The 25,400-nt window shown below is 35.7% G+C and overlaps 3 protein-coding genes and 2 pseudogenes across 4 annotated transcripts; 1 reads left to right on the plus strand and 4 right to left on the minus strand.

Moving 5' to 3' along the window:
- Positions 1-1,599: 1,599 nt before the first annotated feature.
- Positions 1,600-2,729, minus strand: LOC133315295 (senescence-specific cysteine protease SAG39-like; annotated as a pseudogene).
- Positions 2,730-7,171: 4,442 nt separating this feature from the next.
- Positions 7,172-8,291, minus strand: LOC133315269 (senescence-specific cysteine protease SAG39-like; annotated as a pseudogene).
- An 8,968-nt stretch (positions 8,292-17,259) lies between these two features.
- On the minus strand, positions 17,260-18,379 carry LOC133315240 (senescence-specific cysteine protease SAG39-like). The gene is made up of 2 exons (XM_061516822.1): positions 17,941-18,379; positions 17,260-17,852 (listed from the first exon to the last, which is right to left on the minus strand). The coding sequence occupies exons 1-2, from the start codon at positions 18,377-18,379 to the stop codon at positions 17,260-17,262; spliced, it is 1,032 nt and encodes a 343-aa protein (XP_061372806.1).
- A 1,299-nt stretch (positions 18,380-19,678) lies between these two features.
- Positions 19,679-20,848, plus strand: LOC133315260 (uncharacterized). The gene is made up of 3 exons (XM_061516856.1): positions 19,679-19,789; positions 19,903-19,947; positions 20,318-20,848. The coding sequence occupies exons 1-3, from the start codon at positions 19,772-19,774 to the stop codon at positions 20,729-20,731; spliced, it is 477 nt and encodes a 158-aa protein (XP_061372840.1). The 5' UTR covers positions 19,679-19,771; the 3' UTR covers positions 20,732-20,848.
- Positions 20,849-21,033: 185 nt separating this feature from the next.
- Positions 21,034-25,060, minus strand: LOC133315247 (14-3-3-like protein B). Of its 2 annotated transcripts, none has more exons than XM_061516844.1 (7): positions 24,899-25,060; positions 23,778-24,084; positions 23,604-23,691; positions 22,551-22,660; positions 22,318-22,466; positions 21,491-21,543; positions 21,034-21,398 (listed from the first exon to the last, which is right to left on the minus strand). In XM_061516844.1, the coding sequence occupies exons 1-7, from the start codon at positions 24,969-24,971 to the stop codon at positions 21,396-21,398; spliced, it is 783 nt and encodes a 260-aa protein (XP_061372828.1). In that variant the 5' UTR covers positions 24,972-25,060; the 3' UTR covers positions 21,034-21,395. The 2 variants fall into 2 exon arrangements, with proteins under 2 accessions (XP_061372828.1, XP_061372819.1); XM_061516835.1 differs by having other exon boundaries at positions 21,491-21,546.
- Positions 25,061-25,400: the final 340 nt, after the last annotated feature.

Genomic DNA, 25,400 nt, shown 5'->3' on the forward strand with positions numbered 1-25,400 from the left:
TTGTTCTATATTATACTGTTTGGATATACATTGAATTTATGAATATTTTTAAATTACTAGTGTTGTTGATTGTATATTCAATTTGGATAAAATTTTGTTGTCTTATTTTTTTTAAACAGGCTAAACCAGACTTTTATTTTTTGTAAATAAGTTAGACGACATGCTGATAATTATATTTATAACAGGTAACAGGCTTAGTCAGACACATTTAAACACAGGTTTAACCTTTTAAGACCAAAGCTCGGCTCGGCTTGGCTCGACCCATTAACACCCCTAGTCAAGGTGCTCGAGACAAGTTATTTGTCAAGGAAAACCCCCTTACATAAATCAAATGAAAATATTTTTTTTGAAAAAAATAAATCAATTAAAAGAAAAAGTGTTTCTTATGTATTACATAAGATAAAATTATCTCATTTATTTAAGGAAAAAATATTTCTGTAGTTACTGCAGATAAGTTATCTGTATTTATTCCCAAAACGACGTCGTTTTGGTATTGAAATCTTAAAAAATTATAAATATAAAGACTATTATAATCTTGAAATAAATTAAAATTACAAAAATACCATGATTTTCGTCCCAAAACGACGTCATATTGGGCTTACTGCAGATAACTTATTTGCAATAACTACAGAAAAAACGAACCCTTTATTAAATCCTAAAACAATGTTATTTTATGCTGTATTTTTTTTCTCCAATTTCAACGTGATATTATTTTGAAGTTGTAAGAAATAATTATATATTTTCTTTACATAAAAAACATTAATTTCATAAATAAATTTTTTTTTTTAAATCGACAGCACCATCGTGATTTAACAATAAATAATTCAATTCTTGCAATCATCCTTTCTCTATTTTTTTTTCTTTTTAAATAACATTTGACCCCCAAATAGAGTTATATCCAAAAAAACAAAGAGTTATATCAAAATACCATGATTATCAACTTCAAACAAGGCTTCGGAAACCAACTCTTATACAGTACTGTCACAGACCCTTTCCTTGTCTTCATACTCATTTGCTGTTAAATGAGAAGTGCCTTTGTTGAAAATGGTTATCAACTTCTCATTCGGGGCCGCCAGCCATGTCTTGTTTAGCTGGGATCCGAAACTTTTAATTTCTTGGACCGTTAAACCAGTACACACTACTAGAAACAACTTATATAGTGACATAATTGCTATGGAAATTCTATCGCTAATTTCATTTTCTCTAATATTTTTCGTCGCAAATTCTCTCGCAAACGATTTTGTGTGAGAATTTGTGAAGAAAAGTAGTAGCAAGGATGAAATTAGGGACGAAATTTCTATAACAATTTCGTCGCTATACAAGTTTTTTCTAGCAGTGACCGGTTCATTCACTAAATAAAAAGAAAACAGTAGATGCGCTTGTATGTCATTACCATTACTAATTCCATTTTTTATTAACATAGTGACATCGAGCTCTTATTGCAGCCCCTGCTACCGAATCATCTACTTACCAATTTTTCCAAAAAAAGGTAAATTGATTTATATAGAGGATACACTGTTATAAATAACCGGTAGCAGGAATTAAAACTTAAAAGATATGTAGAAAAGGGCACACAGTTTGGGAATAATGGTGTCTAAATTATATGATTATGCAGTTAGTTGGGTAAGATGCATGCATTGCTATGCCACAGAGTCCTTCAGCAACATCCACTTCCCTTTGCATCCTAATGTACCCTTCTTCACCCCATTGTGTTCCCCATGAGTTCTTAACCAACCAATACTTAGTCCCATCACCACTCACTCCATAACCCAGAGCAGTGACAGCATGATCCAATTTTGTTCCACATGAACCTGTGAGGACACCACTTTTGTAAAATTGAAAGTCTGAACCTCTGGCATCTATGGCAACCGAAATTGGTTGATTTGCCACAGCTTTTTGGAGAGCCAGTTCATTGTTGGCAGGGACATCCTCATACCCAGTTATGGTAGCCGCATGCTTGGCTGCTTCATTTGCTTTGCATATTCCATCAACACCCTGATAAGGATAGTTGGCTTCAGTGTTAAGTCCTTGATTTTGCATGATGAATTTAAAGCATTATCCATAAAACCACCCCCACAACCTTGGTCCACACCCTTTGTGTCACAATCAACAAGTTCTTGTTCTGATAAAGAGATCAATTTTCCAGTACTCAGCATATTGATTCCTTCCGTTGCTGCAACAGCAGAAAATGCCCAACAACATCCTACAAGGTGAATTAGAACTAGCATTAGCTAGATGACAATTCAATTTACCATGACTTGTGAGATTCAATGAATTATCAGATACTTACCACATTGGCCTTGGTCCTTGATGGGTGTCACTGCTCCTTTTTGTCTCCAATCCACTGTGGATGGTAGTGCAGTCACATTTTCATACTTAAAAGTGGTTGTCCTTGTGATTGAGGAGCACATATGTCCCTTGAATCTATTTCTGGGTGCTATGAACTCCTCATTTGTGAGGTCAGCAAATTGATTAATGCCAAGCTTGTAAGGTTTATTGCCAGCACTGTTGAAAGCTTCAATGTAATTGACATTTTCCTGAAATATCATGAAACGCTTTTCCCTTTCTTGGAGGTCATTATAGACTTTGCTATAGCGAGCCATCCATTGCTCATGCCTCTCGTACATGGTGGCATCTTGGAGAGTGCGAGATGTGACTTGAAAAGCCAAGAATCCCATGCATAAGAGTAATGCCAGTGAAATATGACACAATTGATTTTTGGAAACCATGATAGCCAGTGTTGTGGGACAACGATGGCAAGAAATACTCAAGGTTGTTTAATGAAATAGCAGAGGGTTGTGCTTGTTCTCAAAAACAATTGTAGTATTTATAGCAAAGTTAACGTTGAATAGTATATTGATATTGTACTTCTCAACTCAAAGCTTGAAGCAGCTTTCTCTTCTACGTAGCTGTACATGAGAAATATCTGATTAAGACCCTTTTGTCTGGGTCTTGATACTCTGGACAAACTACCGGTCAAGCGGAAGGTAGAGGCTTCGATATACGGTTAAAGCATTTTTTTCAAAGGGACGCCATGGCCCGTGGGTGTATTGAAAAGTTTGGAACTATAAAAACAAAGGTTTGATATTATAATTAACTTCATGTATCATGCAATTTGCCAACGCATAACTTCATCTGTTTGCCCGCCCGTTTATTCAATGATGATATAAAGAATTACAGTTTATCATGCGTAGCAAAAATTTGGCGACATACACAACGGAAGGAGTCCAATTCATGTTCGTATATTTGACCTCACACGCGATTTGCCAAAGCATAACCGATGGAAAATTTGCACTTCCAAATGCATTATAATATATTTACCGGGAATGATTTTCCAAAGTTTATTAAACGGGACATAGATAGTTGGTAATTAGCAAAAGTGCACGTCATAGCAAAATGGCAAGCTTTAACTTGAAAACAAGCCAAGTAGCAGATTCAATTAAGATAATTCTGGCCTCATAACTAGTAATTAGATAACATGTGATGCGAAATTCACAACTTATGCCTTCTTATGTAGACAGAGTTTATTACATCCATGAAAAAAATATATAATAACAACAACAACAACAATAATAATAATAATAATAAAAATAATGGTGAGTAGTAGGGGTGATAAACGAGTCAGGGGCTTTTGGCTCGGCTCGTGAAGGCTTAGGCTTACATGCCTAATATTAGTTGTTGGAACCAGGCTTGGACTTGTACAAAAGCTCGTTTAGTAAAAAGGCCTCAGGCTCCAATTCAAAAGCTCGGCCTTGGAGCCTCTCAGGCTGACCTAGTATATTAATTTTTATTTTTATTTATATTTTTTATACTATTTGTAATAGCTCTCTCTCTCCTCTCAATCCATTTCACCCCTATTTTATTAGTTAAACAGACTTTTTGAATGATTTTGTTCTATATTATGTTGTTTCGATATACTTTGAATTTATGAATATTTATGAAATTACTAGTGTTGTTGATTGTATATTCCGTTTGGATAAATTTGTATTGTCTTATTTTTTTCTAATAGGCTAACAAGCCAAATCAGGCTTTTATTTTTTGTAAATAAGACAGGTCACATGCCGATAATTATATTCGTAACAGGTAACAGGCTTGGTAAGACCGACACATTTAATCACAGGCTTAGTCTTTTAAGACCAAAATTCGGCTCGGCTCGACCCGTTAACACCCCTAATGAGTAGGAACCAAAAGTTGATAATATTATCAAATAATTGATTGTCTTCTGCATATGTATGATGTGGTATTATTGAAATGCACGAAATGGTTGTGATTAAGTGATGAGTTTTAGCTTACCAATAAAAAAAATTGATGAGTTTTAAAAATTATTATGTAGGAAAAAGAGTACAAAATGAAGAAATATCATTGGAAAATATCAAATGATGATAACAAGGTGATTAGTTGTGAAAATAATATTACAACAACATCAATGAAAAATATCAAATGGTGGTGACAATTGACAAGGTGATTAATTGTGAAAGTAATAATAAAACAATGTCATTATCAAATACCAAAAGGATAAGTTGTAAAAGCAATAATAAGGAAAAAAAAATGTAGTAAAGAGAAATAGAAAGACAAAGAAAGAATAAAATATTAGGAGATTGGAAGAAAAATCTTAACGAGTAAGCTTTAATTCAAGATGTTCATACCTATATCAGTAGTCTTGACTCCTACCTTGTCTGATCAATACTTAAGCGAGAGAATAGTGACAACTATCCCAAGTCCAAACTCTGCTTTAAATTCTATCATGAATATTTCTACTTTAGTTTTTATTTTGTTATCCAATAATTTTTACTTAACTACTTTTATCCTTAAAATTATGATTAAATGTTTTTTTATATGTTGTGAAGTCTCGCTTGCTACAACTCTCGTTATTTGCTCAAAGGGTTGCATTACAACCTAATTTACAACTCACTCAAATCATGATTACATACTTTTTAGATAAAAGGAAGGAGATAATAGAGTCCACTCATCCGTTTTAATACTTCCTAATAGTGAGCTTGAAACTTTGTTCTTGAAGGCAAAAAATTTAAATAATAAATTATGATTATTATAGTTTAGAGTTGCTCTATTATTTCTATATATAAGCAGATTGAATTATTGTAAACTTGATAAACTTTACATATTGTGATTTGAGTTATTATCGTTAAAAATATCACTATGATAGTTAGGTTTGCAAATTATTTGATGATAGTCTGTGCGCCGGCCATCCGCCGCATGACTTGAAATTTGAGGCTAACAGAGTTATCAAACATCTTATACATGAATAAGTAAATTTAAAAAAAAAAATGTAACTAATTTCGTAAAACATTTTTAATGGTATACGAATAAGAGAAAGTAAATTAGTTTTATCCTTCCGTGTTACAAAATATGTATGTGTTTGAAAACTAACTAATTATATATGTAACATCCCAAGAGCTGGCAAGGGCAGCGAGTGATCGTCGGTGCGAAAGGGCACGGACAATGAGTGGCTCATGCCAAATCTTGCAGCTTGGGGGTTCATGAATGAATCGAATCAACACCCGAAAAGAGAGGGATTCCAGAGACTGTGCTGGTATGGGACGGTACAGTTAGGAATGACTTATAAGAATTAATTGGTACAACCTATACTAACAAGATGCATCTACTTTTCGGTAGCTCGGATCGGAAGAACTCCACAGTTAAGCGTGCTTGACTTGGAGCAATTCTGGGATGGGTGACCTCCTGAGAAGTTTTTCCGGGAAGTGAGCGAGTGACGACAAAGCACACTGAAAAGTCTTGTGTTAGTGTGTGGGGACAGTTATTGATTCTTGCAAGTGGCCGGGCGTTACAAAGTGGTATCAGAGCAGGGCCTCTCTTTCAGTACGGTGTGGTTCGAGGACGAACCAGGCGGAAGCTGGTGGGCATGTAACATCCCAAGAGCTGGCAAGGGCAGGGAGTGATCGCCGGTGCGAAAGTGCACGGACAATGAGCGGCTCATGCCAAATCTTGCAGCTTGGGGGTTCATGAATGAATCGAATCAACACCCGAAAAGAGAGGGATTCCAGAGACTGTGCTGGTATGGGACGATACAGTTAGGAATGACTTATAAGAATTAATTGGTACTATCTATACTAACAAGATGCATCTACTTTTCGGTAGCTCATCGGAAGAACTCCACAGTTAAGCGTGCTTGACTTGGAGCAATTCTGGGATGGGTGACCTCCTGGGAAGTTTTCCCGGGAAGTGTGCGAGTGAGGATAAAGCACACTGAAAATTCTCGTGTTAGTGTGTGGGGACAGTAATTGATTCTTGCAAGTGGCCGGGCGTTACAATATATGACATAAAAGTTCTTCCATCACCAATATAAAACTACTATAATAGTTTTTTAATATCTGGAATAATATTATTGTTTTTTTAGAATATTTTTTTTTTTCTGGAACAAAAGTAGAAATATTTTTTTTATCATATAACTATTTTGATTTCTTTCATATATATATATATATATGAAAGCATTAAATATGAGGAATCATAACTATACAAAGGTAAAAATAAATATAAAGTATTAAATATGGAGAATCATAACCATACAAAGATGTAAATAAATATAACCGAACATGATCGATTTAACGGTGAAATTAATTGGTAATAACACTAGTTCGTTGTTACAACATCCTTCCCCATCTCTAGATATGTAAAAAAATTTCTGATAGTGTCATGAAACTGCTACCACAATTATTTTAGGAGGCAGATTATATTTATTAACTTTTTGTTTACAAACTCTTACAAACTACACTATCTTCTCCCGGGAGAACACTAAGTTTCACTATGTTCTTCCGGTGGAAGATAGTGTAATTTGTAAAAATTTGTTAAAAAATTTTGTAAACCGATACTTCCCCTTATTTTAGATTCAAAATCCTGTCCGCTATGTATGAATTTCTATTGGGAGCCAGCGATCCATATCTTATTTAGCTGTGATCCGAAACTTTTTCTTGGATTGTTAAAACGATAAACGGTTCATTCATGTCACGAAAAGAAAACAGGAGATGCGCTTGTATGTCATAACCATTAATATTTTTTCATTGCATACTAATAGAGAAGTACAATGATTCATATGGAGGATACATTGTTATACACAAATGATGTCCGGAATTGAGACATAAAAGATATGTAGAAGTGCATACAGTTTGGGAATAATGGTGTCTAAATCATATATTTATGCAGTTGGGTAAGATGCTTGCATTGCTATGCCACAGAGTCCTTCAGCAGCATCCACACCCCTTTGCATCCTAATGTACCCTTCTTCACCCCATTGTGTTCCCCATGAGTTCTTGACCAACCAATACTTAGTCCCATCACCACTCACACCGTAACCCACAGCAGTGACACCATGATCCAACTCAGTTCCACATGAACCAGTGAACACACCACTTTTGTAAAACTGAAAGTCAGAACCACTGGCATCTATGACAACAGAAATTGGTTGATTTGCCACAGCTTTTTGCAGAGCCAGCTCATTGTTGGCAGGGACATCCTCATACCCAGTTATGGTAGCAGCATGCTTGGCTGCTGCATTTGCATTGCATGTTCCATCAACACCTTGATAGGGGTAGTTGGCTTCGGTGTTAAGTCCTTGATTTTGCAGGATGAATTTAAAAGCATCATCCATAAGACCACCCTCACAACCTTGGTCAACACCCTTTGTGTCACAATCAACAAGTTCTTGTTCTGATAAAGATATCAATTTTCCATTACTCAGCATATTGATACCTTCCGTTGCTGCAACAGCAGAAAATGCCCAACAACATCCTACAAGGTGAATTACAACTAGTGTTAGCTAGATGACAATTCAATCTTGGCTTGACTTGTGAGATTCAATGAATTATCAGACACTTACCACATTGACCTTGGTCCTTGATGGGTGTCACTGCTCCTTTCTGTCTCCAATCCACTTTGGATGGTACTGCAGTCACATTTTGGTACTTAAAAGTGGTTGTCCTTGTGATTGAGGAGCACATGTGTCCCTTGAATCTATTTCTGGGTGCTATGAACTCCTCATTGGTGAGGTCTGCAAATTGGTTAATGCCAAGCTCGTAAGGTTTTTTGCCAGCACTGTTGAAAGCTTCAATGTAATTGACGTTTTCCTGAAATATCCTGAAACGTTTTTCCCTTTCTTGGTAGTTATTATAGACTTTGCCATAGCGGGCCATCTATTGCTCATGCTTCTCAAACATGGTGGCATCTTGGAGAGTGCGAGATGTGACCTGAAAAGCCAAGAATCCCAAGCATAAAAGCAATGCCAGTGAAATTTGACACAACTGATTTTTGGAAACCATGGTAGCCAGTGTTGTGGAACAACGATGGGAATTAATACTTTAGGTTGTTTACCGAAAGTTGAGTTGTGCTTGTTCTCAAGAACAATTGTGGTATTTATAGCAAAGTTAACGTTGAATAGTATATTGATATTGTACTTCTCAACTCAAAGATTGAAACACCTTTCTCTTCTACGTATCCGTGAGAAATTTCTGAAGAAGGCACTTGTTTCTGGGTCTTGACTCTTAACGCAGAGGCTTCGATATACGGTGTTCAAGCACTTTTAAAAGGGACGCCGTGTGCGTCTTGGAAAAGTTTGTAATTATAAAAACGAAGGTTTGAAACTATAATTAACTTCATGTATAAAATCAAGGGGACGCACAACCGTCCCCTAATCAAATTCATCTCACTCGAATTAGATTAGTAAGATACTTAATTGGATACTTCGTGAATTGATAGAGTATATCGAGAAATGATTTGTAATGTCTATTGATGTAAGGTTTGGTGCGCTCAAAAATTTATAACTATGCATTAGTGAGAATATATAATTATAATGTTAAAGTTATTTTTTTTTCTCTTTTCAGGATTATAACTATGTATTCCCGGGAATACATAGTTATAATCCTGAAGAGAGAAAAAAAATAACTTTAACGTTATAATTATGTATTTCCGAGAATACATATATAGTTATATATTTTTTACGCAACAAACCTTATATTAAGTGACATTATATCCGACAAACTATAAAAATAAATATATATATATATATATATATATATATATATATATATATATATATCGTTTACATTTCGGGAATACATATATAGTTATACATTTTTTACTGCACCAAACCTTATATTAAGTGACATTATATCCGACAAACTATAACTATATATATATATATATATATATATATATCGTTTACATTTCTCCAACTGTTTGATGTCCATCAGTCAATTATTTGCCATATGTATAGGTGACAACATTAAATATGGGGAATCATAACCATACACCGTCATTTTCGGACGTCAAGTGTGTGCATGACAATCATTTTGTTTCTTGGCACTTTTTCTGAAAAGAAACAATTCTTTTCTTTTTCTTGTGCCTTGGTGAATAGTTTTTGAGAAAAAAATGTGTTTGATAACATGTTCTATTTTTATTCCGAAAATGAAAATTGTGTTTGATAATACAACAAATAATAGAATAAAAAATCATTCCTCTTAAAGCATACAAAAAATTTGGATCATCACTTTCCTTTTCATATTATGTGGCGGCAAGGTGGAGGTTATGGCGTGGTGGTTCTAATGGAGGCGGCAACGGTAGTGGTAGTGGTGGTGGCATAGTGATGGTAGTAGTGGTGGTGGTGGTGACGGCACTAGCTGTGACGATGATAGTGGTAATGGTGGTGGCGACGGCAGCGGCTGTGGTGGTAGTGGTGACGGCAGTGGTTGCGGCAGTGGTTGCAGCAATGGTAGTGTAATGGTGGCGATGATCGTGGTGGCAGCGGTTGTGATAATAGTGGCGATTGTGGTGTTGTAATGGCGGTGGGGGTAATGGTGGCAATGGTGGTGGCGGCAGCATGGCGATTGTAACACCCCATTATACATCAGGTTCATTGACAATACGTATGATATTAAGCACAATTACAATCACAACAGTCCAATTAAAAATACGGTAAAACTTTTCTTTTTAATATAGTGCGGTTTTTATTAAATCAATACTTGTAATTTAAACTAAACTCCAAACTGCAATTATAACAATGTAACTTGTGGAATAATTACACCTAGCTTGAACATACCACACTACTTCTTTTAGACACTACAGTGAGGGTCTCATACCCCTCACAACCTTATTTTTAGTTCTGCAAATTTTAGGTTACTCGCTGAACCTCTTGCTGAAACGAGAAGTACAGCAAGCTCTTCATGTTTGCTTGCTGACCAGCACGCTTAAGCTAGCGGGGCAGAGAGCTAATTAATTCCTTAGGCAGTAGTTACTGCACAAGTCACCCGCCTCTCGCTCCTTAGGTCGCTCCAGCGAGCCTAAGAGCGAGCAAGGCTTTGTTTTCGCTCAACTGCTAGTTGGCTAACTCGCTAAAGCGAGCATGCCAACAAGGATTCCCTTATTTCAAACTTGGCTACTGTCAAGTCCTTTATTAGCTTGCTAGACCCCTTGATGAAGAGAGGTTCCCAACAACCGACCTAAAAACTTGACAGGGTCAATTTGTTTCTTGCCTTAACCTTGGGAACACTTTGCTCATTTTGTACCTATTTGAAGAGCGGAATTGCAACCCATAGCCTAACAAACTAGGGTGTTTTTACATCCCAATTTATATCATATAATTGCGCTCCTTGCTTATGACATAAGTTAACTCATTTTTTATTACTTCTTACTCTAGTTACCAACCTTTAACTTAGCATTTTAGGACCTAAGGCACTTCATAGAAAAAACCAACTATACTACTAGTTCAATTATGCTTCCTTAACTATTCCATGGGACTTAAAACATGCAAATGCGCACAATGGTCCTTCCGTCACATATATGCAATTAAGATTACATCATAATCAAAATTCTAGGACTTAGACTTAACAAAACACACGATCAGGGTTATTTTGCTCCATTCATCCACAAAGCATGCAAAATGACTATAATCATGGTCTAAGTCCCACAAAATACATAATGTGTAGTTAAATACAACATATACTACCAAATGTCCATCTTATACATATCTTTCTATCAATAACTATAAGATACATCAAATAGAAATACATGTGAGGTACATCAAAATAATCATATATCACATGCTATTGTAAGTCAGTCTACTCGAGCCACTTGCCCCGTGTCCAACCTGCACCATCCATGCTAGTACCTGAAAGGGGGTCACCATAACACGGGGTGAGATAAGCATCTTAGTAAACTAGGGGTCTTTGGAGGATTTCTCCACCCTAGAGTTGGCTTTAAGTGAAAAAGCAATAACAATAAATAATACATATACACATATCCATGTAATGTGTAAAATATCTCCATAAGACATCCCTCCGGAACTCTTGCCATCCTCAGGATTCTCATGTGTAAAATAGTCCTACTTGTCAGGGAATATATCAAGTATGAATTATGCATCATCAAGCAACATACAAACATAGAGAAATATTATCCTATGCCACATGAGTGCATACACATACATATATCAATGTACTAAACTACTATATATTGCAATTACCTACACCAACAATAATCACTATCCCTTCAGGGCTTAGTGAAACAATAAAGGAATAAATCCCAAGGTTCGAAGGCGTTCCTCAATAGCTTCCAACCAACCTTTGTATCTCCACCAAGGATTCAAACAACAAAGCTTTATACCAAAGCCATAACCAATAACTTGCTAAATAAACACATACTTGACAAGATGGATTTACAATCAATATAACAACCTTATCAATTACCACCAAGTGAATATCAACCAATATTCACCTCAACGCAAGGTAATCCAACGCACAATCTCACATGGTTTGGAACTTACATACACTTGAAATAACTCAAGGGTTCAAATCAAGCTCTATTGGATCCTCCAATGCTTGATTAATCAATTGTCCACTTATTTCCAACCTAGAAACAAATATTGAATCAACCAATACAAGCCAAACACCCTACATTGCTCAAAGCCTAGGTCATGTGAGGTTTTCTTTGAAATTTATAAAGGTGACTCAAATCATTTTCTAAACACATTTTCGCCATGTAAATATCATCCTTAGCATATTTCTCAACATACACTAACCCTCAATCATGCCTTAACATGTCTAATCTACCAACATTCCTTCAAAATCCTAACTTGCATGAAACTCAAGAAAACTTAATAAAAAGTCGAGAAAACTTACCACCAACACAAAGGAATGAAAGAAAAAAGGAATTTTCCTAGTCCCCATGGCTCCTACAAGCCCAAATCCAAAAGTTCCTCTTGTATGAGTAGTCCAAGATTTCTCAATCCCAAGCTCCTTAGTGGAATCTAGGTCTAGGGTTTGGTTAACAACTCAACCATATGCATCTTTGCTTCTATCATTAATGGGTTCCATTGAGTATCAAGAAGACAAGGATTTTGAAGTTTCAAAAGGGTTCTTTAATGGTGGCTTTCGGACATATGAAGAGGAAAAGTGATTGGGTGGAAAGGATAAGTCACTTAAGTGGTGTTTTCAAATTCTAGCGCTGCTTGCTAGGCTCCTCGCTCCAGTGAGCAACCCTATGCGAGCATTTTTCACGCTCGCTGGACAGCTCTATCCAGTGAGCTCCCCAATGAGGAGTGCCTAACAGGTCCTTTAAACATAAAAGCTTCTCCCCCCCCCCCCCCCCACTTAAGCCCATTTACTCACAATATAAGCATATTCCATGTTGATTGAATTATGTTTTCCCACTTATTTTATCTACAATGTGATTAATTATCATTTTCTTTAATTAATTAAGTCTTTCACTTAATTACTCAAATTATCCATGATTAAATAATTAATCCAATGCAATCTCATAATTACGCAGGTTAAGGTTATTATAGTGATGGTATTGGTAGTGGTGGTGGTGGTTGATGAAAGTGGTGGTTATGGTGGCGGTGGTAGTGGTGGTGGCAGGACGGTAGTGATGGTGGTCGTGGCATCATGGTGGTGGTGGTAATGATGGCGATAACGATGGTGGCGGTGGTCGTGTCGGGATGGTGGTGGTGGTGATGATGATGGTAATGGTGGAAAGTGTTTGCGAGAGACAAATATTTCTCATTTTGTATCCGAGAACAAAAAAGGGAAACTTTTTGATTCTTTTTTCTATTCCCCAGCACATAAATTAAACCGGTTAATTCTCGGGAACAAAAATAACCAATTTTGTCAAACATTATTTCTATCCATTTCTGTTATTGGGAACAAAAATTGAAAATTATCGATTCTGGAAAGGTTGTCATGCACACCCCAAACGATTGGAGAAATGATTTTATATATATATATATATATATATATATATATATATATATATACATGGATTCATTTTTTCCGATGTCGCTGTAGAAAGCAAAATTTTGTAGCAAACACGGAAAAGTGAAACCCACTTGTTTCTAAAACAAAAAAAATGTCAGGATCCGCCGGCTTATCCTAAAAAAATGTGTTTGCTGCACAAAAATCCTTTTTCCAGCGACAGGAGAAATATTAATGCATATATATATAGGTAAAATCATTTCTGCAGCCGCTTTACGTACAACAGCGACAGGTGTATGGTTATTATTCTCTTCATTTAATGCTTTCATCTTTTGTAGGGTTATGATTCCCTGCTTTTAATATTTTCAAGTATATATATGGCAAGTATTTGATTGCTGCATGTACAGCAGCTGCAGAAATGTAATCCCCCCATATATATACGAGTTTAGTGAGTGTACAATGACTGGATGTAAAATTCGGTTCAGTGCACTAAGTTCTCTCACGAGAACACAGTTATAGTAAATATTATAACTATGTTATCCCGAGAGAACTCCTGGAGAACACCATTATAATATTTATTGCACTAAGTTCTCGCGGAAGAACTTAGTGCACTAGACGGTCCAGCGACTGAATTTTCATTTTTTCCTATATATATATATATATATATATATATATATATATATATATATATATATATATATATATATATATATATATATATAAATTAACTTTGTGAATCATGCAATTTGGCAATGCAAAATGTAACATTCCGGGCACTGACGAGGGCGGGGAGTGATCGTCGGTGCGAAAGGGCATGGACAAGGAGCGGCTCCTGGCAGGCTTTCAGCGACGGGGGTGCATGAATTAATCGAATTAACTCCCGAAAGAGAGGGATTCCATAGACTGTGTTGGTATGGAACGGTACAGTTGGGAATAGCTTATAAGAATTAATTGGTACTACCTATACTAACAAGATGCATTTGATTTTCGGTAGCCAGGAACGGAAGAACTCCACAGTTAAGCATGCTTGACTTGGAGCAATTATTGGATGGGTGACCTCCTGGGAAGTTTTCCCGGGAAGTGTGCGAGTGAGGAAAAAAATACACTGAAAAGTCTCGTGTTAGTATGTGGGGATAGTCGTTGATTCTTAAAGCTGCTGGGCGTTACACAAAAGGAAATGTTGCACTTCCAATTCCATATATCTGTGGTAATGTTTTCTACTGTACAGTAAATTGTCCTTTATATAGTAAGTAATTATTCTCCTTCAAATATCCTTTTCATTTGTGTAATTGAGTAATATGTGTACTTTTTCTTTTTCTCGTAATCAAGGTTTGTCCTGATGGTCAAGTGAACCGTCTTAAGGCTCAGCTAGTGGCTAAAGGATACACTCAGGTTTTTGGTTTGGATTATGGGAATACATTCTCCCTTTTGGCGAATATGACATTTGTTTGCCTTTTTCTTAGTATAGTTGTTATTCGTCACTGACCTCTCTATCAGTTGGATATTAAGAATGCTTTCCCACATAAAGATCTTGCGAAAAAAGTCTATATAGAGCAACCTCTAAGGATTGTTGCTCAAGGAGAGTCTAGATTAGTTTGTAGCCTCTGCAAATCTTTATATGGTCTCAAACAATCTCCATGTGCTTAGTTTGGGAGATTTAAAACTATTATTAAACAATTTTGTTTGACTCAGAGTGAAGCTGACCACCCAGTGTTCTATCGCCACTCAATTTTAGGATCCATTTACTAGGTGGTGTATATTGATGATATTGTCATTATAGGTAATGATCATCATGGTATTACTCAAGTAAAACACCACCTCAGCCATCACTTTTAGACAAAGGATCATGGTAAACTTCAATATTTCTCAGGGATAGAGGTAGCCTAGTCTAATGATGGCATTGTGACATATCAGAGGAAGTATGCTATGGATATTCTTGAGGAAACAACTTTGTTGAATGCAAAGCTAGTTAACATTCCTATGAATCCAAATATCAAGTTTCCACCAAATTAGGAAGAGCCATTCTCTGATCCAGAAAGATATAGAAGATTAGATGGGAAACTGAACAAACTCATTGTCACTAGACCAGACATGTCATTCGCAATTAGTGTAGTGAGTCAATTTCTTAATGCGAAGATCGCTAAAATGCAACAATTCATATTCTCAAGTACATCACGTCAGCTCTTGGGAAAAGTCTTTTTAAGGTGACAAAGGTCATACTAAAGTCATGGGATACTTTGATGCTGATTGGGCAGGTTGTCCTACTGATAGGAGAATATCCACCTTTGGATACTGTGTGTTTACTGGAGATAATTTAGTCTCCTAAAAAAGTAAGAAACAGAGCGTGGTTGCCAGATTAAGTGTTGAACCAGAGTGTCGCTCCTTGGCCATAGCCCCTTGGGAACTTACCTGGCTAAAACAACTAGTCAAGGAACTGAAGTTTAGTCACACTGAGGCAACAACTTTAATTTCTGATAATCAAGTTGCCTAGCATATTGCCTCCAATCTAGTATTTCATGAGAGAAAGAAGCATATGAAGATAGATTATCACTTCATCCGGGATAAAGTCTTATCATGGGAGATCATTATATAGTTTGTCAACTTAAATGATCAACTAACATATGTCTTTACTAAGTCATTGAGGAGTCATCGAATAGATTATATATGTAACAAGCTTAAAGCTTTTGACTTATATCTTCCAGCTTGAGGGGAAATATTGAAAGTATTGTGTATAAATAATCTAGTGTATGAGAAAGTTTCACATCATGTAATTTTCATTTCTATCCCCTTTTAGTCAGTTATATAATTAATAGTGTTTCCGGTGATCATATAAGTACGTGGATGAATGGGCTAATAGATCAAGTTGTTCTTTTTTATCACTGGTCGCTGTATTCTACAAAAAAAAAAAAAAAAAAGTTATTCGAACATTAATGTTTGCGGAGTTTTGGGTCGTGATGCTGTTGTGATTACTTTTAGAATTTTGCTCAAATAATTCATTTGTTCCCCTGACAAAGCATAAGTTGAAATGTCAAAAATATGAATCTCGTTAAGTACATTTTTTTTTTTTTTTTTTCAAGTTTACATGGAATGGAACACAGCTAGACACACTAAACACACTCCCTATTACACACACCCACACCACTAGGCTAGCGCTTGTGGATCGTTAAGTACATTCCTACACGATGCTTCCGTTTCACAGATTTCAAGCTCTGCCTTGCAATCCTGTGTTAAGACCATTTAGGACTGTTTGAATTATTTTATTTTATTTTATTTTTTATCCAAAATGCTATATTTTTTTTTCAAAAATATTTTTTTGGATTCTAATTTTGAAAAAACCCAAAATATTGTTTTTTTAAACGCAATTTTCTTTCCTTCTAAAAGAGCAAACATATTATTTCTTAAAAGTATTTCTGACGAGGAAGAGTTATATTTACTAATTAAATTATTTATAAAATTTTACAATTAAATTTCAATCATTGATTTCTGTCAATCTAACAATTATAATTTATCGGTTCACATTTATTAATTAATTATTAATTTCCAATAAATTATAATTATTAAATTGACGAAAATTAATGATTAAAATTTGGTTGTAAGAATTTGTAAACAATTTAGTTTGTAAATATAACCCTTATCCTTATCTTTCTCATGTGTTGTAATTAAATACAAAATAACTCTCTCTCTCTCTTTTTATAAAAAAATAATAATAATTCAAAACAAACGAGGCTTGAAAAATCCTTTTTATAAGTCAATCCAAACAGTCCTTTCTTTGCCCTTTTGTTTTTACATGCTGCTGGGGCCTATGAGCGAGTTTTCTCTGCAAAAGAGAGGTGCTAAGACCCATTAGAGTCAGCACACGGTAGTCATCCTTTTACATAGTCACTTAAGAAAACAATAGATGCACCTTCCATGACTAATTTTTCATTGCATAGTAATTGATAAGTACAAAGATTCATATAGAGTATGCATTGTTATATACAAATGATAACAGGAATTGAGACATAGAAGATATATGTAGAAAAGCATCCAGTTTAGGAATTTTATATAATTATGCAGTTGGGTAAGACGCTTGCATTGCTATGCCACAGAGTCCTTCAGCAGCATCCACACCCCTTTGCATCCTAATGTACCCTTCTTCACCCCATTGTGTTCCCCATGAGTTCTTAACCAACCAATACTTAGTCCCATCACTACTAACACCATAACCCACAGCAGTGACACCATGATCCAACTCAGTTCCACATGAACCTGTGAAGACACCACTTTTATAAAATTGGAAGTCAGAACCACTGGCATCTATGGCAACAGAAATTGGTTGATTGGCCACAGCTTTTTGCAGAGCCATTTCATTGTTTGCAGGGACATCCTCATACCCAGTAATGGTAGCAACATGCTTGGCTTCTTCATTTGCATTGCATGTTCCATCCACACCCTGATAAGGGTAGTTAGCTTCAGTGTTAAGTCCATGATTTTGCATGATGAATTTAAAAGCATCATCCATAAGACCACCCTCACAACCTTGGTCAACACCCTTTGTGTCACAATCAACAAGTTCTTGTTCTGATAAAGATATCAATTTTCCATTACTCAGCATATTGATACCTTCCGTTGCTGCAACAGCAGAAAATGCCCAACAACATCCTACAAGGTGAATTAGAACTAGTGTTAGCTAGATGACAATTCAATCTTGGCTTGACTTGTGGAATTCAATGAAATATGAGACACTTACCACATTGACCTTGATCCTTGATGGGTGTCACTGCTCCTTTCTGTCTCCAATCAACAGTGGATGGTACAGCAGTCACATTTTGGTACTTAAAAGTGGTTGTCCTTGTGATTGAGGAGCACATATGTCCCTTGAATCTATTTCTGGGTGCTATGAACTCCTCATTGGTGAGGTCAGCAAATTGATTAATGCCAAGCTCGTAAGGTTTATTGCCAGCACTGTTGAAAGCTTCAATGTGATTGACATTTTCCTGAAATATCATGAAACGCTTTTCCCTTTCTTGGAGGTCATCATAGAGTTTGCCATAGCGAGCCATCCATTGCTCATGCCTCTCATACATGGTGGCATCTTGGAGAGTTCGAGATGTGACCTGAAAAGCCCAAAATCCCAAGCAGAAAAGCAATGCCAATGAAATATGACACAATTGAATTTTTGCAACCATGGTAGCCAGTGTTGTGTGACAATGATTGCAATTAACAATGTTTAGTGAAATGTGAGAAAGATGTGTTGTGCTTGTACTCAAGATTATTTGAAGAATTTATAGGAAAATTAATGTTGAATTGTATATTAATGTTGTAGTTTTCAACTCAAACCATAAAACACCTTTCTCCGCTGCGTAGCTGTGAGAAATTTCTGAATAAGACCCTTGTTGTTCAAACGTAGACCCCGTGTGCGTACTGGAAAAGTTTGTAATTATAAAAACAAAGGTTTGAAACTACAATTAACTTATGTATAAAATCAAAGGGACGCACATCATGCAATTTGGCAACGCAAAAGGAAAATTGGCACTTCCAATTCCATATATCTGTGGTAATAATTTTCTACTGTAGAATAAACGTACGGTCCTTTATATAGTAAGTAATTATTCTCCTTCAAATATCCTTTTCATTTGTGTAAAATGAGTAATGTATGTACTTTTAGTTTTAGTTATTTATTCGTTATATTCGGTAATGGTCTTGTAATTAATTGATCTATGTTTTTGCAAAGTAGGCCCAGTGAATATTCGGTAGATCCAATTCAAAATAATATAATTAAGATATAAATAGGCCAAAACTTGACCTGACTTATTTACACTTTAAAAAATCTCATTATGTAAATTTAAATTGTTATAGAACCATATTAAAAAAAAAAAAAATTGATATAGAACTTATTTACAGTTCTTATAGCAACAACAGTGGCTGGCCTCTGACTGAGACACACAATTGTTTTTTCTTTAGCCAAAGGTGGCATTCAGGCTTCCTTGTAATTAAAATCCTTCATATCACATTTAAGTACATTTAAATCCTTCTAACTACCAAAAAAAAAAAAAAATTCCTTAAAATATCAAAATCTATCATATTCTTTGTAACCTTCTGAATATCAAACTCTAAAACCATGCTGTAAAATCAAATTTTAATAACTTCAAAGTATCACCATTATACACCAATTGGCCTAACGTTTTTCCAATCCCACCCGTGCCCACATTATGGAGGATTAAGATATTTTACCATCACTGTTATCATCTAACAACAATTTTATTATAGCCTCTATTGTTCTCTGTGCAAGTGCATGTAAGTCATTTAAGTATTTAACTAATGCAGCTAGCGCCTACTGATCAACGAATTCGTTAAATAACAAACTAGTAACGAAACTTTCACTCATGAAACACGCGTGTGAAGTGGTATAAAAGTTGGCGCGTCGCTTTTTTCTTTTCTTTTATATGCCAATGGCGGAAGAATCATCAACGTTGATGACGATGGAATCGCACGCGAAGAAACGAACGGTCAAGAACGACAAGTTGTGCCTCGAAGACTACATCCACCTCCTTCACTCTCGCCAAACCTTTCATCTGAACATGAATCAACTCAATCAGGTTTCCTTCATACACAAACATTACTTTCCATTTTTCATTTTTTTCATTTTCAAAATTTTTCTCCTCTTTCTCTCTAAACACTCCACGTTTTCTTTTCCTTGTTCTCACTGCAGGTAATCCGCATTCACGGCTTCAAGAAAATCCACCATGCTCCGAAGGTTCTATTCTCTCTCTCTCTCCTGTTTGGATGCCGAGAAAATGTCAGGCGAAAAAACGTTACCTATTCTCTCTGTTTTTTACTTTTGATTTTTTTTTTTTTAAATTCAACTCTCGTGAGTAAATATAGAAGATACAGATTGCTAGTTAGTAGGAGAATTAGTAGGATTCAATCTATAGTAGATAGTGAAGAATCTCTGTTTGGTTGAAAAGAAAATAATGTCCAAAACTAAGGCTAGGATAATTTTCTGTTTCTTTAGCTCAGTGAATTGATCGAAATCGGAAATTGTGTTCGTTCAAAGAACAAGTATAGTATTGTTGAATAGTTTCATCTTAAGAACATTGCGAAGCCTATCTGGATTTCATTCGCAGAAGGTGTTGGTTGATGCTGTGGACTTGCTCGATCTGATGGATCTGCCGCGGTCAACACTCGGAGAGAGCATTTCGGCATTTGCAGTGCTGACAGTGGAGGACGCGGTTGCAGATCTCAACGAGCTGAACTGGCAAGAGTGTTGTGTCACCTCCATTCAGAAACTATGCTCCTGTGATAACCAGAGCTTGTTCCCTGTTTCCTCCAATCAGAACCTTCGGATCATGAACCATTCTCAATCGCAAAGCAAGGTTCAGAAAACCAAAAGGATTGAAGAAATCTGTGGCCTCATCCCTGAAGCTTTCAAGAGCAGCCTGCAAGCCACGAAAATGGTGCCAAAGCGTAGGAGGAGCAATGTTCATGCTCTTGACTGTGCCGCCTCAACTGTGGATTCTGTTTCGCTCGCTTCTTGCTGAACTGAATGACTTACTTTGGCTTCCTTCTTTCTTTTATTTTTCCACTCTTTTTTACCCGTTTATAGTGTAATGAAATGCAAGTGTTTTCTATATGTTATCCCATTTAACTATGGTTGGACTTGGACTATGAACATGTTATGTGACAGATAAGAAAGTGGATATGATACTTCATAGCAGTATTTTAGGTTCCTGGAGTTCCAGAATATATACTCTCAAGCTGAATAGAATTTTTCATATTTGTTTGACATGTGATATTCTGACCGAATTGCTACCTTTCTCATTTTGTGGCAACATAATAAGGGTTGGAAGTCAAAATACTATATAAGTATTATCCAATAATCAATCTCCAATATAGCAACGTCTCCATATGAAGTTGAAGCATTGGAACAAGAAATACACTGAAACAATACTCCTTACACAATCCTCCCCGGACAGGAGGTAAGGCTTAGGGATGAAATAGGCCATTTCCAGACACCACACCAAAAAACAGACCATAATATGGCAGAAATGGAGTTTCTTTTTACCCTAATGGGAAGTGTGGCCAATCAACAAGAAACAAAAACAATGGAAACCTATATCTAGCTAATACAAAGATGAGTAATCAGCTCTCATGTTTCATACCCAAACACATGCTTCAATCCCATGGCGCCACTAGCCATCAGTATCACTAAAAGAAAAGCAATGAGGTGAATAAATTAAAGCAGCCATATATAAATCATAATAATATTGATAGCAACCATGTATGAAAGAATTACTCACCTCGGCATCCTCATGACCGCCAACCTTGACAGTGCCATTCACCTTCTGGGAATCTTCTGTAACAGAAGGCAGAGAAAAATGCAGTAACATTAGAGTTGTAGACAAAGCACTAAAAAGGACATAAATCTTACCCCCCAAAAAAAATAGTTACTGTACAATACTAGCAAATGGTGTAATAGTTGATGCACGCAAGTCATTATAAATGAATTCCATTCTATGCAAAGAAAAATAACTTATTACGCCAAGAAGGATAACATTGACTTATTTAAAATATTAATTTCACAAATACAACAATGAATAATCATTACTATCAGTCCCCCCCAATAACAGTAACCTCCACAGACTGCATTCATGAAAAGAGATAGATAGATAAATACATACTAACGCACAAAAATGACATAAATACCAAAAACAAAATTAGTGACTTTACAAAATTAGCTAATGATCTAGTAGTTGATTAACGCAATCATAAAAGGAAAGAAATGAATTCCCTTCTAGGCAAAGCAAAATACCGTACTCCATGACACCGAGAAGGATGACATTGACTTATTTAAAATACCGCAAGCAAGAGAATTCCTCCCATTACTTTCATAAATACAACAATGAAGATTCATTATTACCAATCCCCACAAGAACATTAGCCTAATTTCAGACGAGAGATACCTACATACATACAAAGCACTTTCAACTTTCAAGTAACTCTTAAGACATTATTTAGCAAAAGATAGCGAGTAGCAGCTATGGTACTCAAATAATAAATAGGAAAGAAAAAAATAATTAGAAAACAATAAATCAAACTGAAGTATAAGTATTCTAGCAATAACTACCTCCCTCTTCTGGGATGTCAGAAGTCCACAAAGTAAGGTTGTCCCTGAGAAGTTGCATGATCAAGGTGCTATCTTTGTATGACTCCTCGTTTAAGGTGTCAAGCTCTGAAATAGCTTCATCAAAAGCTTGCTTTGCAAGATGACAGGCCCTGGAAGGAAAAAAGTACAATTTCCCACATTAAACACAAAAGCATTAATCTATGTGATTCAGGATAGAGATCAAGTCCACAAACCTCTCTGGTGAATTCATGATCTCATAATAGAAAACTGAGTAATTTAAAGCCAGACCCAATCGGATGGGATGGGTAGGAGCTAAACCACCCTCTGCTGCCGTGGTAGCAGACTGCAATGAAATGAAACAAAACAAACTAGTATTTGTAGGAGATAGATGGGAGGCATATGATAAAGCATTTTGAAGAGGAAACTCCATTGAACAACAGTTCCAGATAGTACATTGTTCAATGTTCAATGAGCCAGAAGAAAACAAATTAAACATACAATAGCACGGCAGAAACTAAATCTTTTTATTTAAAAAAAAAAAAAAAAAAACACTGATAGGAATTAGGGAAGTAACAATTACAAGTTTCTTTCCAAGCAAAACAAACTCGATCTTGTCAATACCAGTTACATATGAATAGTGGTGGAAAAGCAATATATGTAGAGCATAAAATGGACAGAAAATGAAACAAATTTCTCCAGGGCCAGTAATAAATTCAGCTCAAAGAACTAAAGCGACTATAATAGCAAGAAAGGGAGGAAAATCAAAACAATTAAACTACCAATGGTTTGATTGCAAATTTAATATGTCTTCGAAATAAAGAAAATTTCACATCACCTGCTAGTGGTCAGCATGTTATAAATACCTTTCTTTTTCGGCTTAACATTATTGAATTTTAGAAGAGTCAAAGATTTATGCCCAAAAACCATAGAAGACACTAAAAGAACATCATACAACAACAATAATAATAATAGTTTACATAACACAGATAATTAGGATGAAGGAACCTACACTTAATATTGGATTGTGCAATTAATAGAAGTCTATAACTTTCTTAGTACATATCATATAGTTTTTCTTAGGCAAGACACTAACTGTCAAAAATATACAAGTTTTATGAAGGGAGAAAAAATCAATACAAGACCAAACAGAACAAACCCTAAGCCTATTCTGTGCATATCAAAACCATACATGAAAAGCTAAAGAATCCTCTCCAATCAATCACTACAGGCACTGACCATATATCAGACAGTGCCAAAAACAAGAAAAAAGAGAATATAAATTGCACCTCATATGCTTTCATTGACTGATCAGCAGCCTCCTTCTTCTCGTTTCCTGGCTTAAATTCCGCAAGATAGCGATAGTAATCCCCTTTCCTGAAATCAGAATAGTTGAAATCCCTACCTTCAAAACAAAAAAGGACACCAAAATCTGTAGTGGAGAATAAGACATAAATGCTCACATCTTATAAAAAAACACAGTTGATTCTCCCGCTGCAGCTGAAGGTATAAGATGTTCATCAATCACTCTCATAACATCAATACAGATGTCTGAAAGCTCTGCTTCAACCTTTTGTCTATACTCCCTAATTCGTTTTACATTTACATCATTTCCTTTTGCTTCTTCCTTTTGCTCTATGGAAGACAGGATCCTCCATGATGCTCGGCGAGCACCGATCACATTCTTATAACCAACAGAAAGCAAATTTCGCTCTTCAATGGTCAGTTCAACATCTAGATTTGCAACTTTCTTCATTGCATCCACCATCTCTGTTACAAATAGGAGCAAGAATTAAACATCGTCAATCAAGCTTCACACTTTTTTTTTTAATCAAGCCCACCAACCAAAAATCCCAAGTTAAAAAAAAAATTACACACACACACAAACCAGACCCTCTTCCATTTGAGAAGATCATAGGAAGAATAAGAATATACTTTTAAGTCTTAACATGCAGTAAGTATGCCTTTTATTCACGCTACATGGTGCTTAAACATTATGAATGTTAATAGCTGGGGCTCCCAGTTTTACTCAACCTTAAGCTCTCTGATTGTGGGATCTAGAATTTCAGAGACCTCAAATCTCTGGGTTCCCATTAATATGTAAACTTCTAGTAGCTTAGAAACATAATTTCCACACACTTCATGACAGTGACAATAACTAAATCTACTAACTTTTCAGAACATGAAATTCCCTCATTATATTTTAAATCATTAAAAAACAGTTTATGTAGAAATTCCGCACCACCCCCAAAAAAAAAAAAAAAAAAGACTTCCCAGAAAATAAGAAGAGAACAAGAAGGAAGAAAATAAAAAATCCCAGTCACGTGTGGTCTAATGAGAATAACTATCAAAAACAGTTTTCAATTTTTTTTTTCTTCCCTAAAGAACTAATTCATCCCTCTTTGCACTAGTTAAACCATTAGACAACAACGCTGAGAGAAAGAAAAGGCTGAGAGAGTGACATTAATGAGTGATGAGACTAAAATGGAAGAAAAGCACAAAACTTTAATCAAAAGGGTATCAGAAAATGAAGCATTTGTAATCCATTGACATGAAGTAGTGAGTGAAAGAAGGGAGTAACAACCTTCATATCGCTCGGCCTGCTCGGCGAGCTTGGCGACGTAGACGAAGTTCTCGCGCTCCTTAGAGGAACCCATAGCCGATCAGATCTCCTCGAGATTAGGGTATGCCACTCTCTCTCTCTCTCTCTCTCTCTCTCTCTTCTTCTTTTCTACTTGTTGTTGATGGAGTCCACTCTCTGTACTTTAGTGGGTATGAGAGCGTCGCTTTCAGAGCAAAATAGGAGTGCGTGTAAACGTCATGTAGGTCCCTTCCCTATTTTTTACTTTAATGATAAACTTCAACTTCTTCAACGAAAAATTTAAGACTAAGGCATGCTAGATTCTCAAATACAAAAAATTTACCTTATTAATTATTTTCCTTTTTAAATCATATATCAATTTATTCATTTATTAAATTATATATCTATTTATTCTCGTTTGACCAAAAATTTGATGGTAAATGACTTACTAATAGTTAAGATTTAGTCAAATTTTGATGAAATAAGAATATATTGGTATATTACT

This window comes from Gastrolobium bilobum, unplaced genomic scaffold (genome assembly GCF_033153095.1).
Source record: "Gastrolobium bilobum isolate Gb01-03AN ecotype WA unplaced genomic scaffold, APGP_CSIRO_Gbil_v1 utg15629, whole genome shotgun sequence".
NCBI lineage: Eukaryota > Viridiplantae > Streptophyta > Magnoliopsida > Fabales > Fabaceae > Gastrolobium > Gastrolobium bilobum.

What these genes read in the sequence shown, in the direction of transcription:
- LOC133315240 (XM_061516822.1), bottom strand. Translation starts at nt 18,379, where the DNA reads ATGGTTGCAAAAATTCAATTGTGTCATATTTCATTGGCATTGCTTTTC. An exon ending in CAAGGATCAAGGTCAATGTG is followed by an intron (nt 17,853 to 17,940) that starts GTAAGTGTCTCA and finishes TTCACCTTGTAG; the next exon opens with GATGTTGTTGGGCATTTTCT.
- LOC133315260 (XM_061516856.1), top strand. An exon ending in AAATCCACCATGCTCCGAAG is followed by an intron (nt 19,948 to 20,317) that starts GTTCTATTCTCT and finishes TTTCATTCGCAG; the next exon opens with AAGGTGTTGGTTGATGCTGT.
- LOC133315247 (XM_061516835.1), bottom strand. Translation starts at nt 24,971, where the DNA reads ATGGGTTCCTCTAAGGAGCGCGAGAACTTCGTCTACGTCGCCAAGCTC. An exon ending in GCAGGCCGAGCGATATGAAG is followed by an intron (nt 24,085 to 24,898) that starts GTTGTTACTCCC and finishes TATTTGTAACAG; the next exon opens with AGATGGTGGATGCAATGAAG. An exon ending in AGTCAATGAAAGCATATGAG is followed by an intron (nt 22,661 to 23,603) that starts GTGCAATTTATA and finishes ATTTCATTGCAG; the next exon opens with TCTGCTACCACGGCAGCAGA.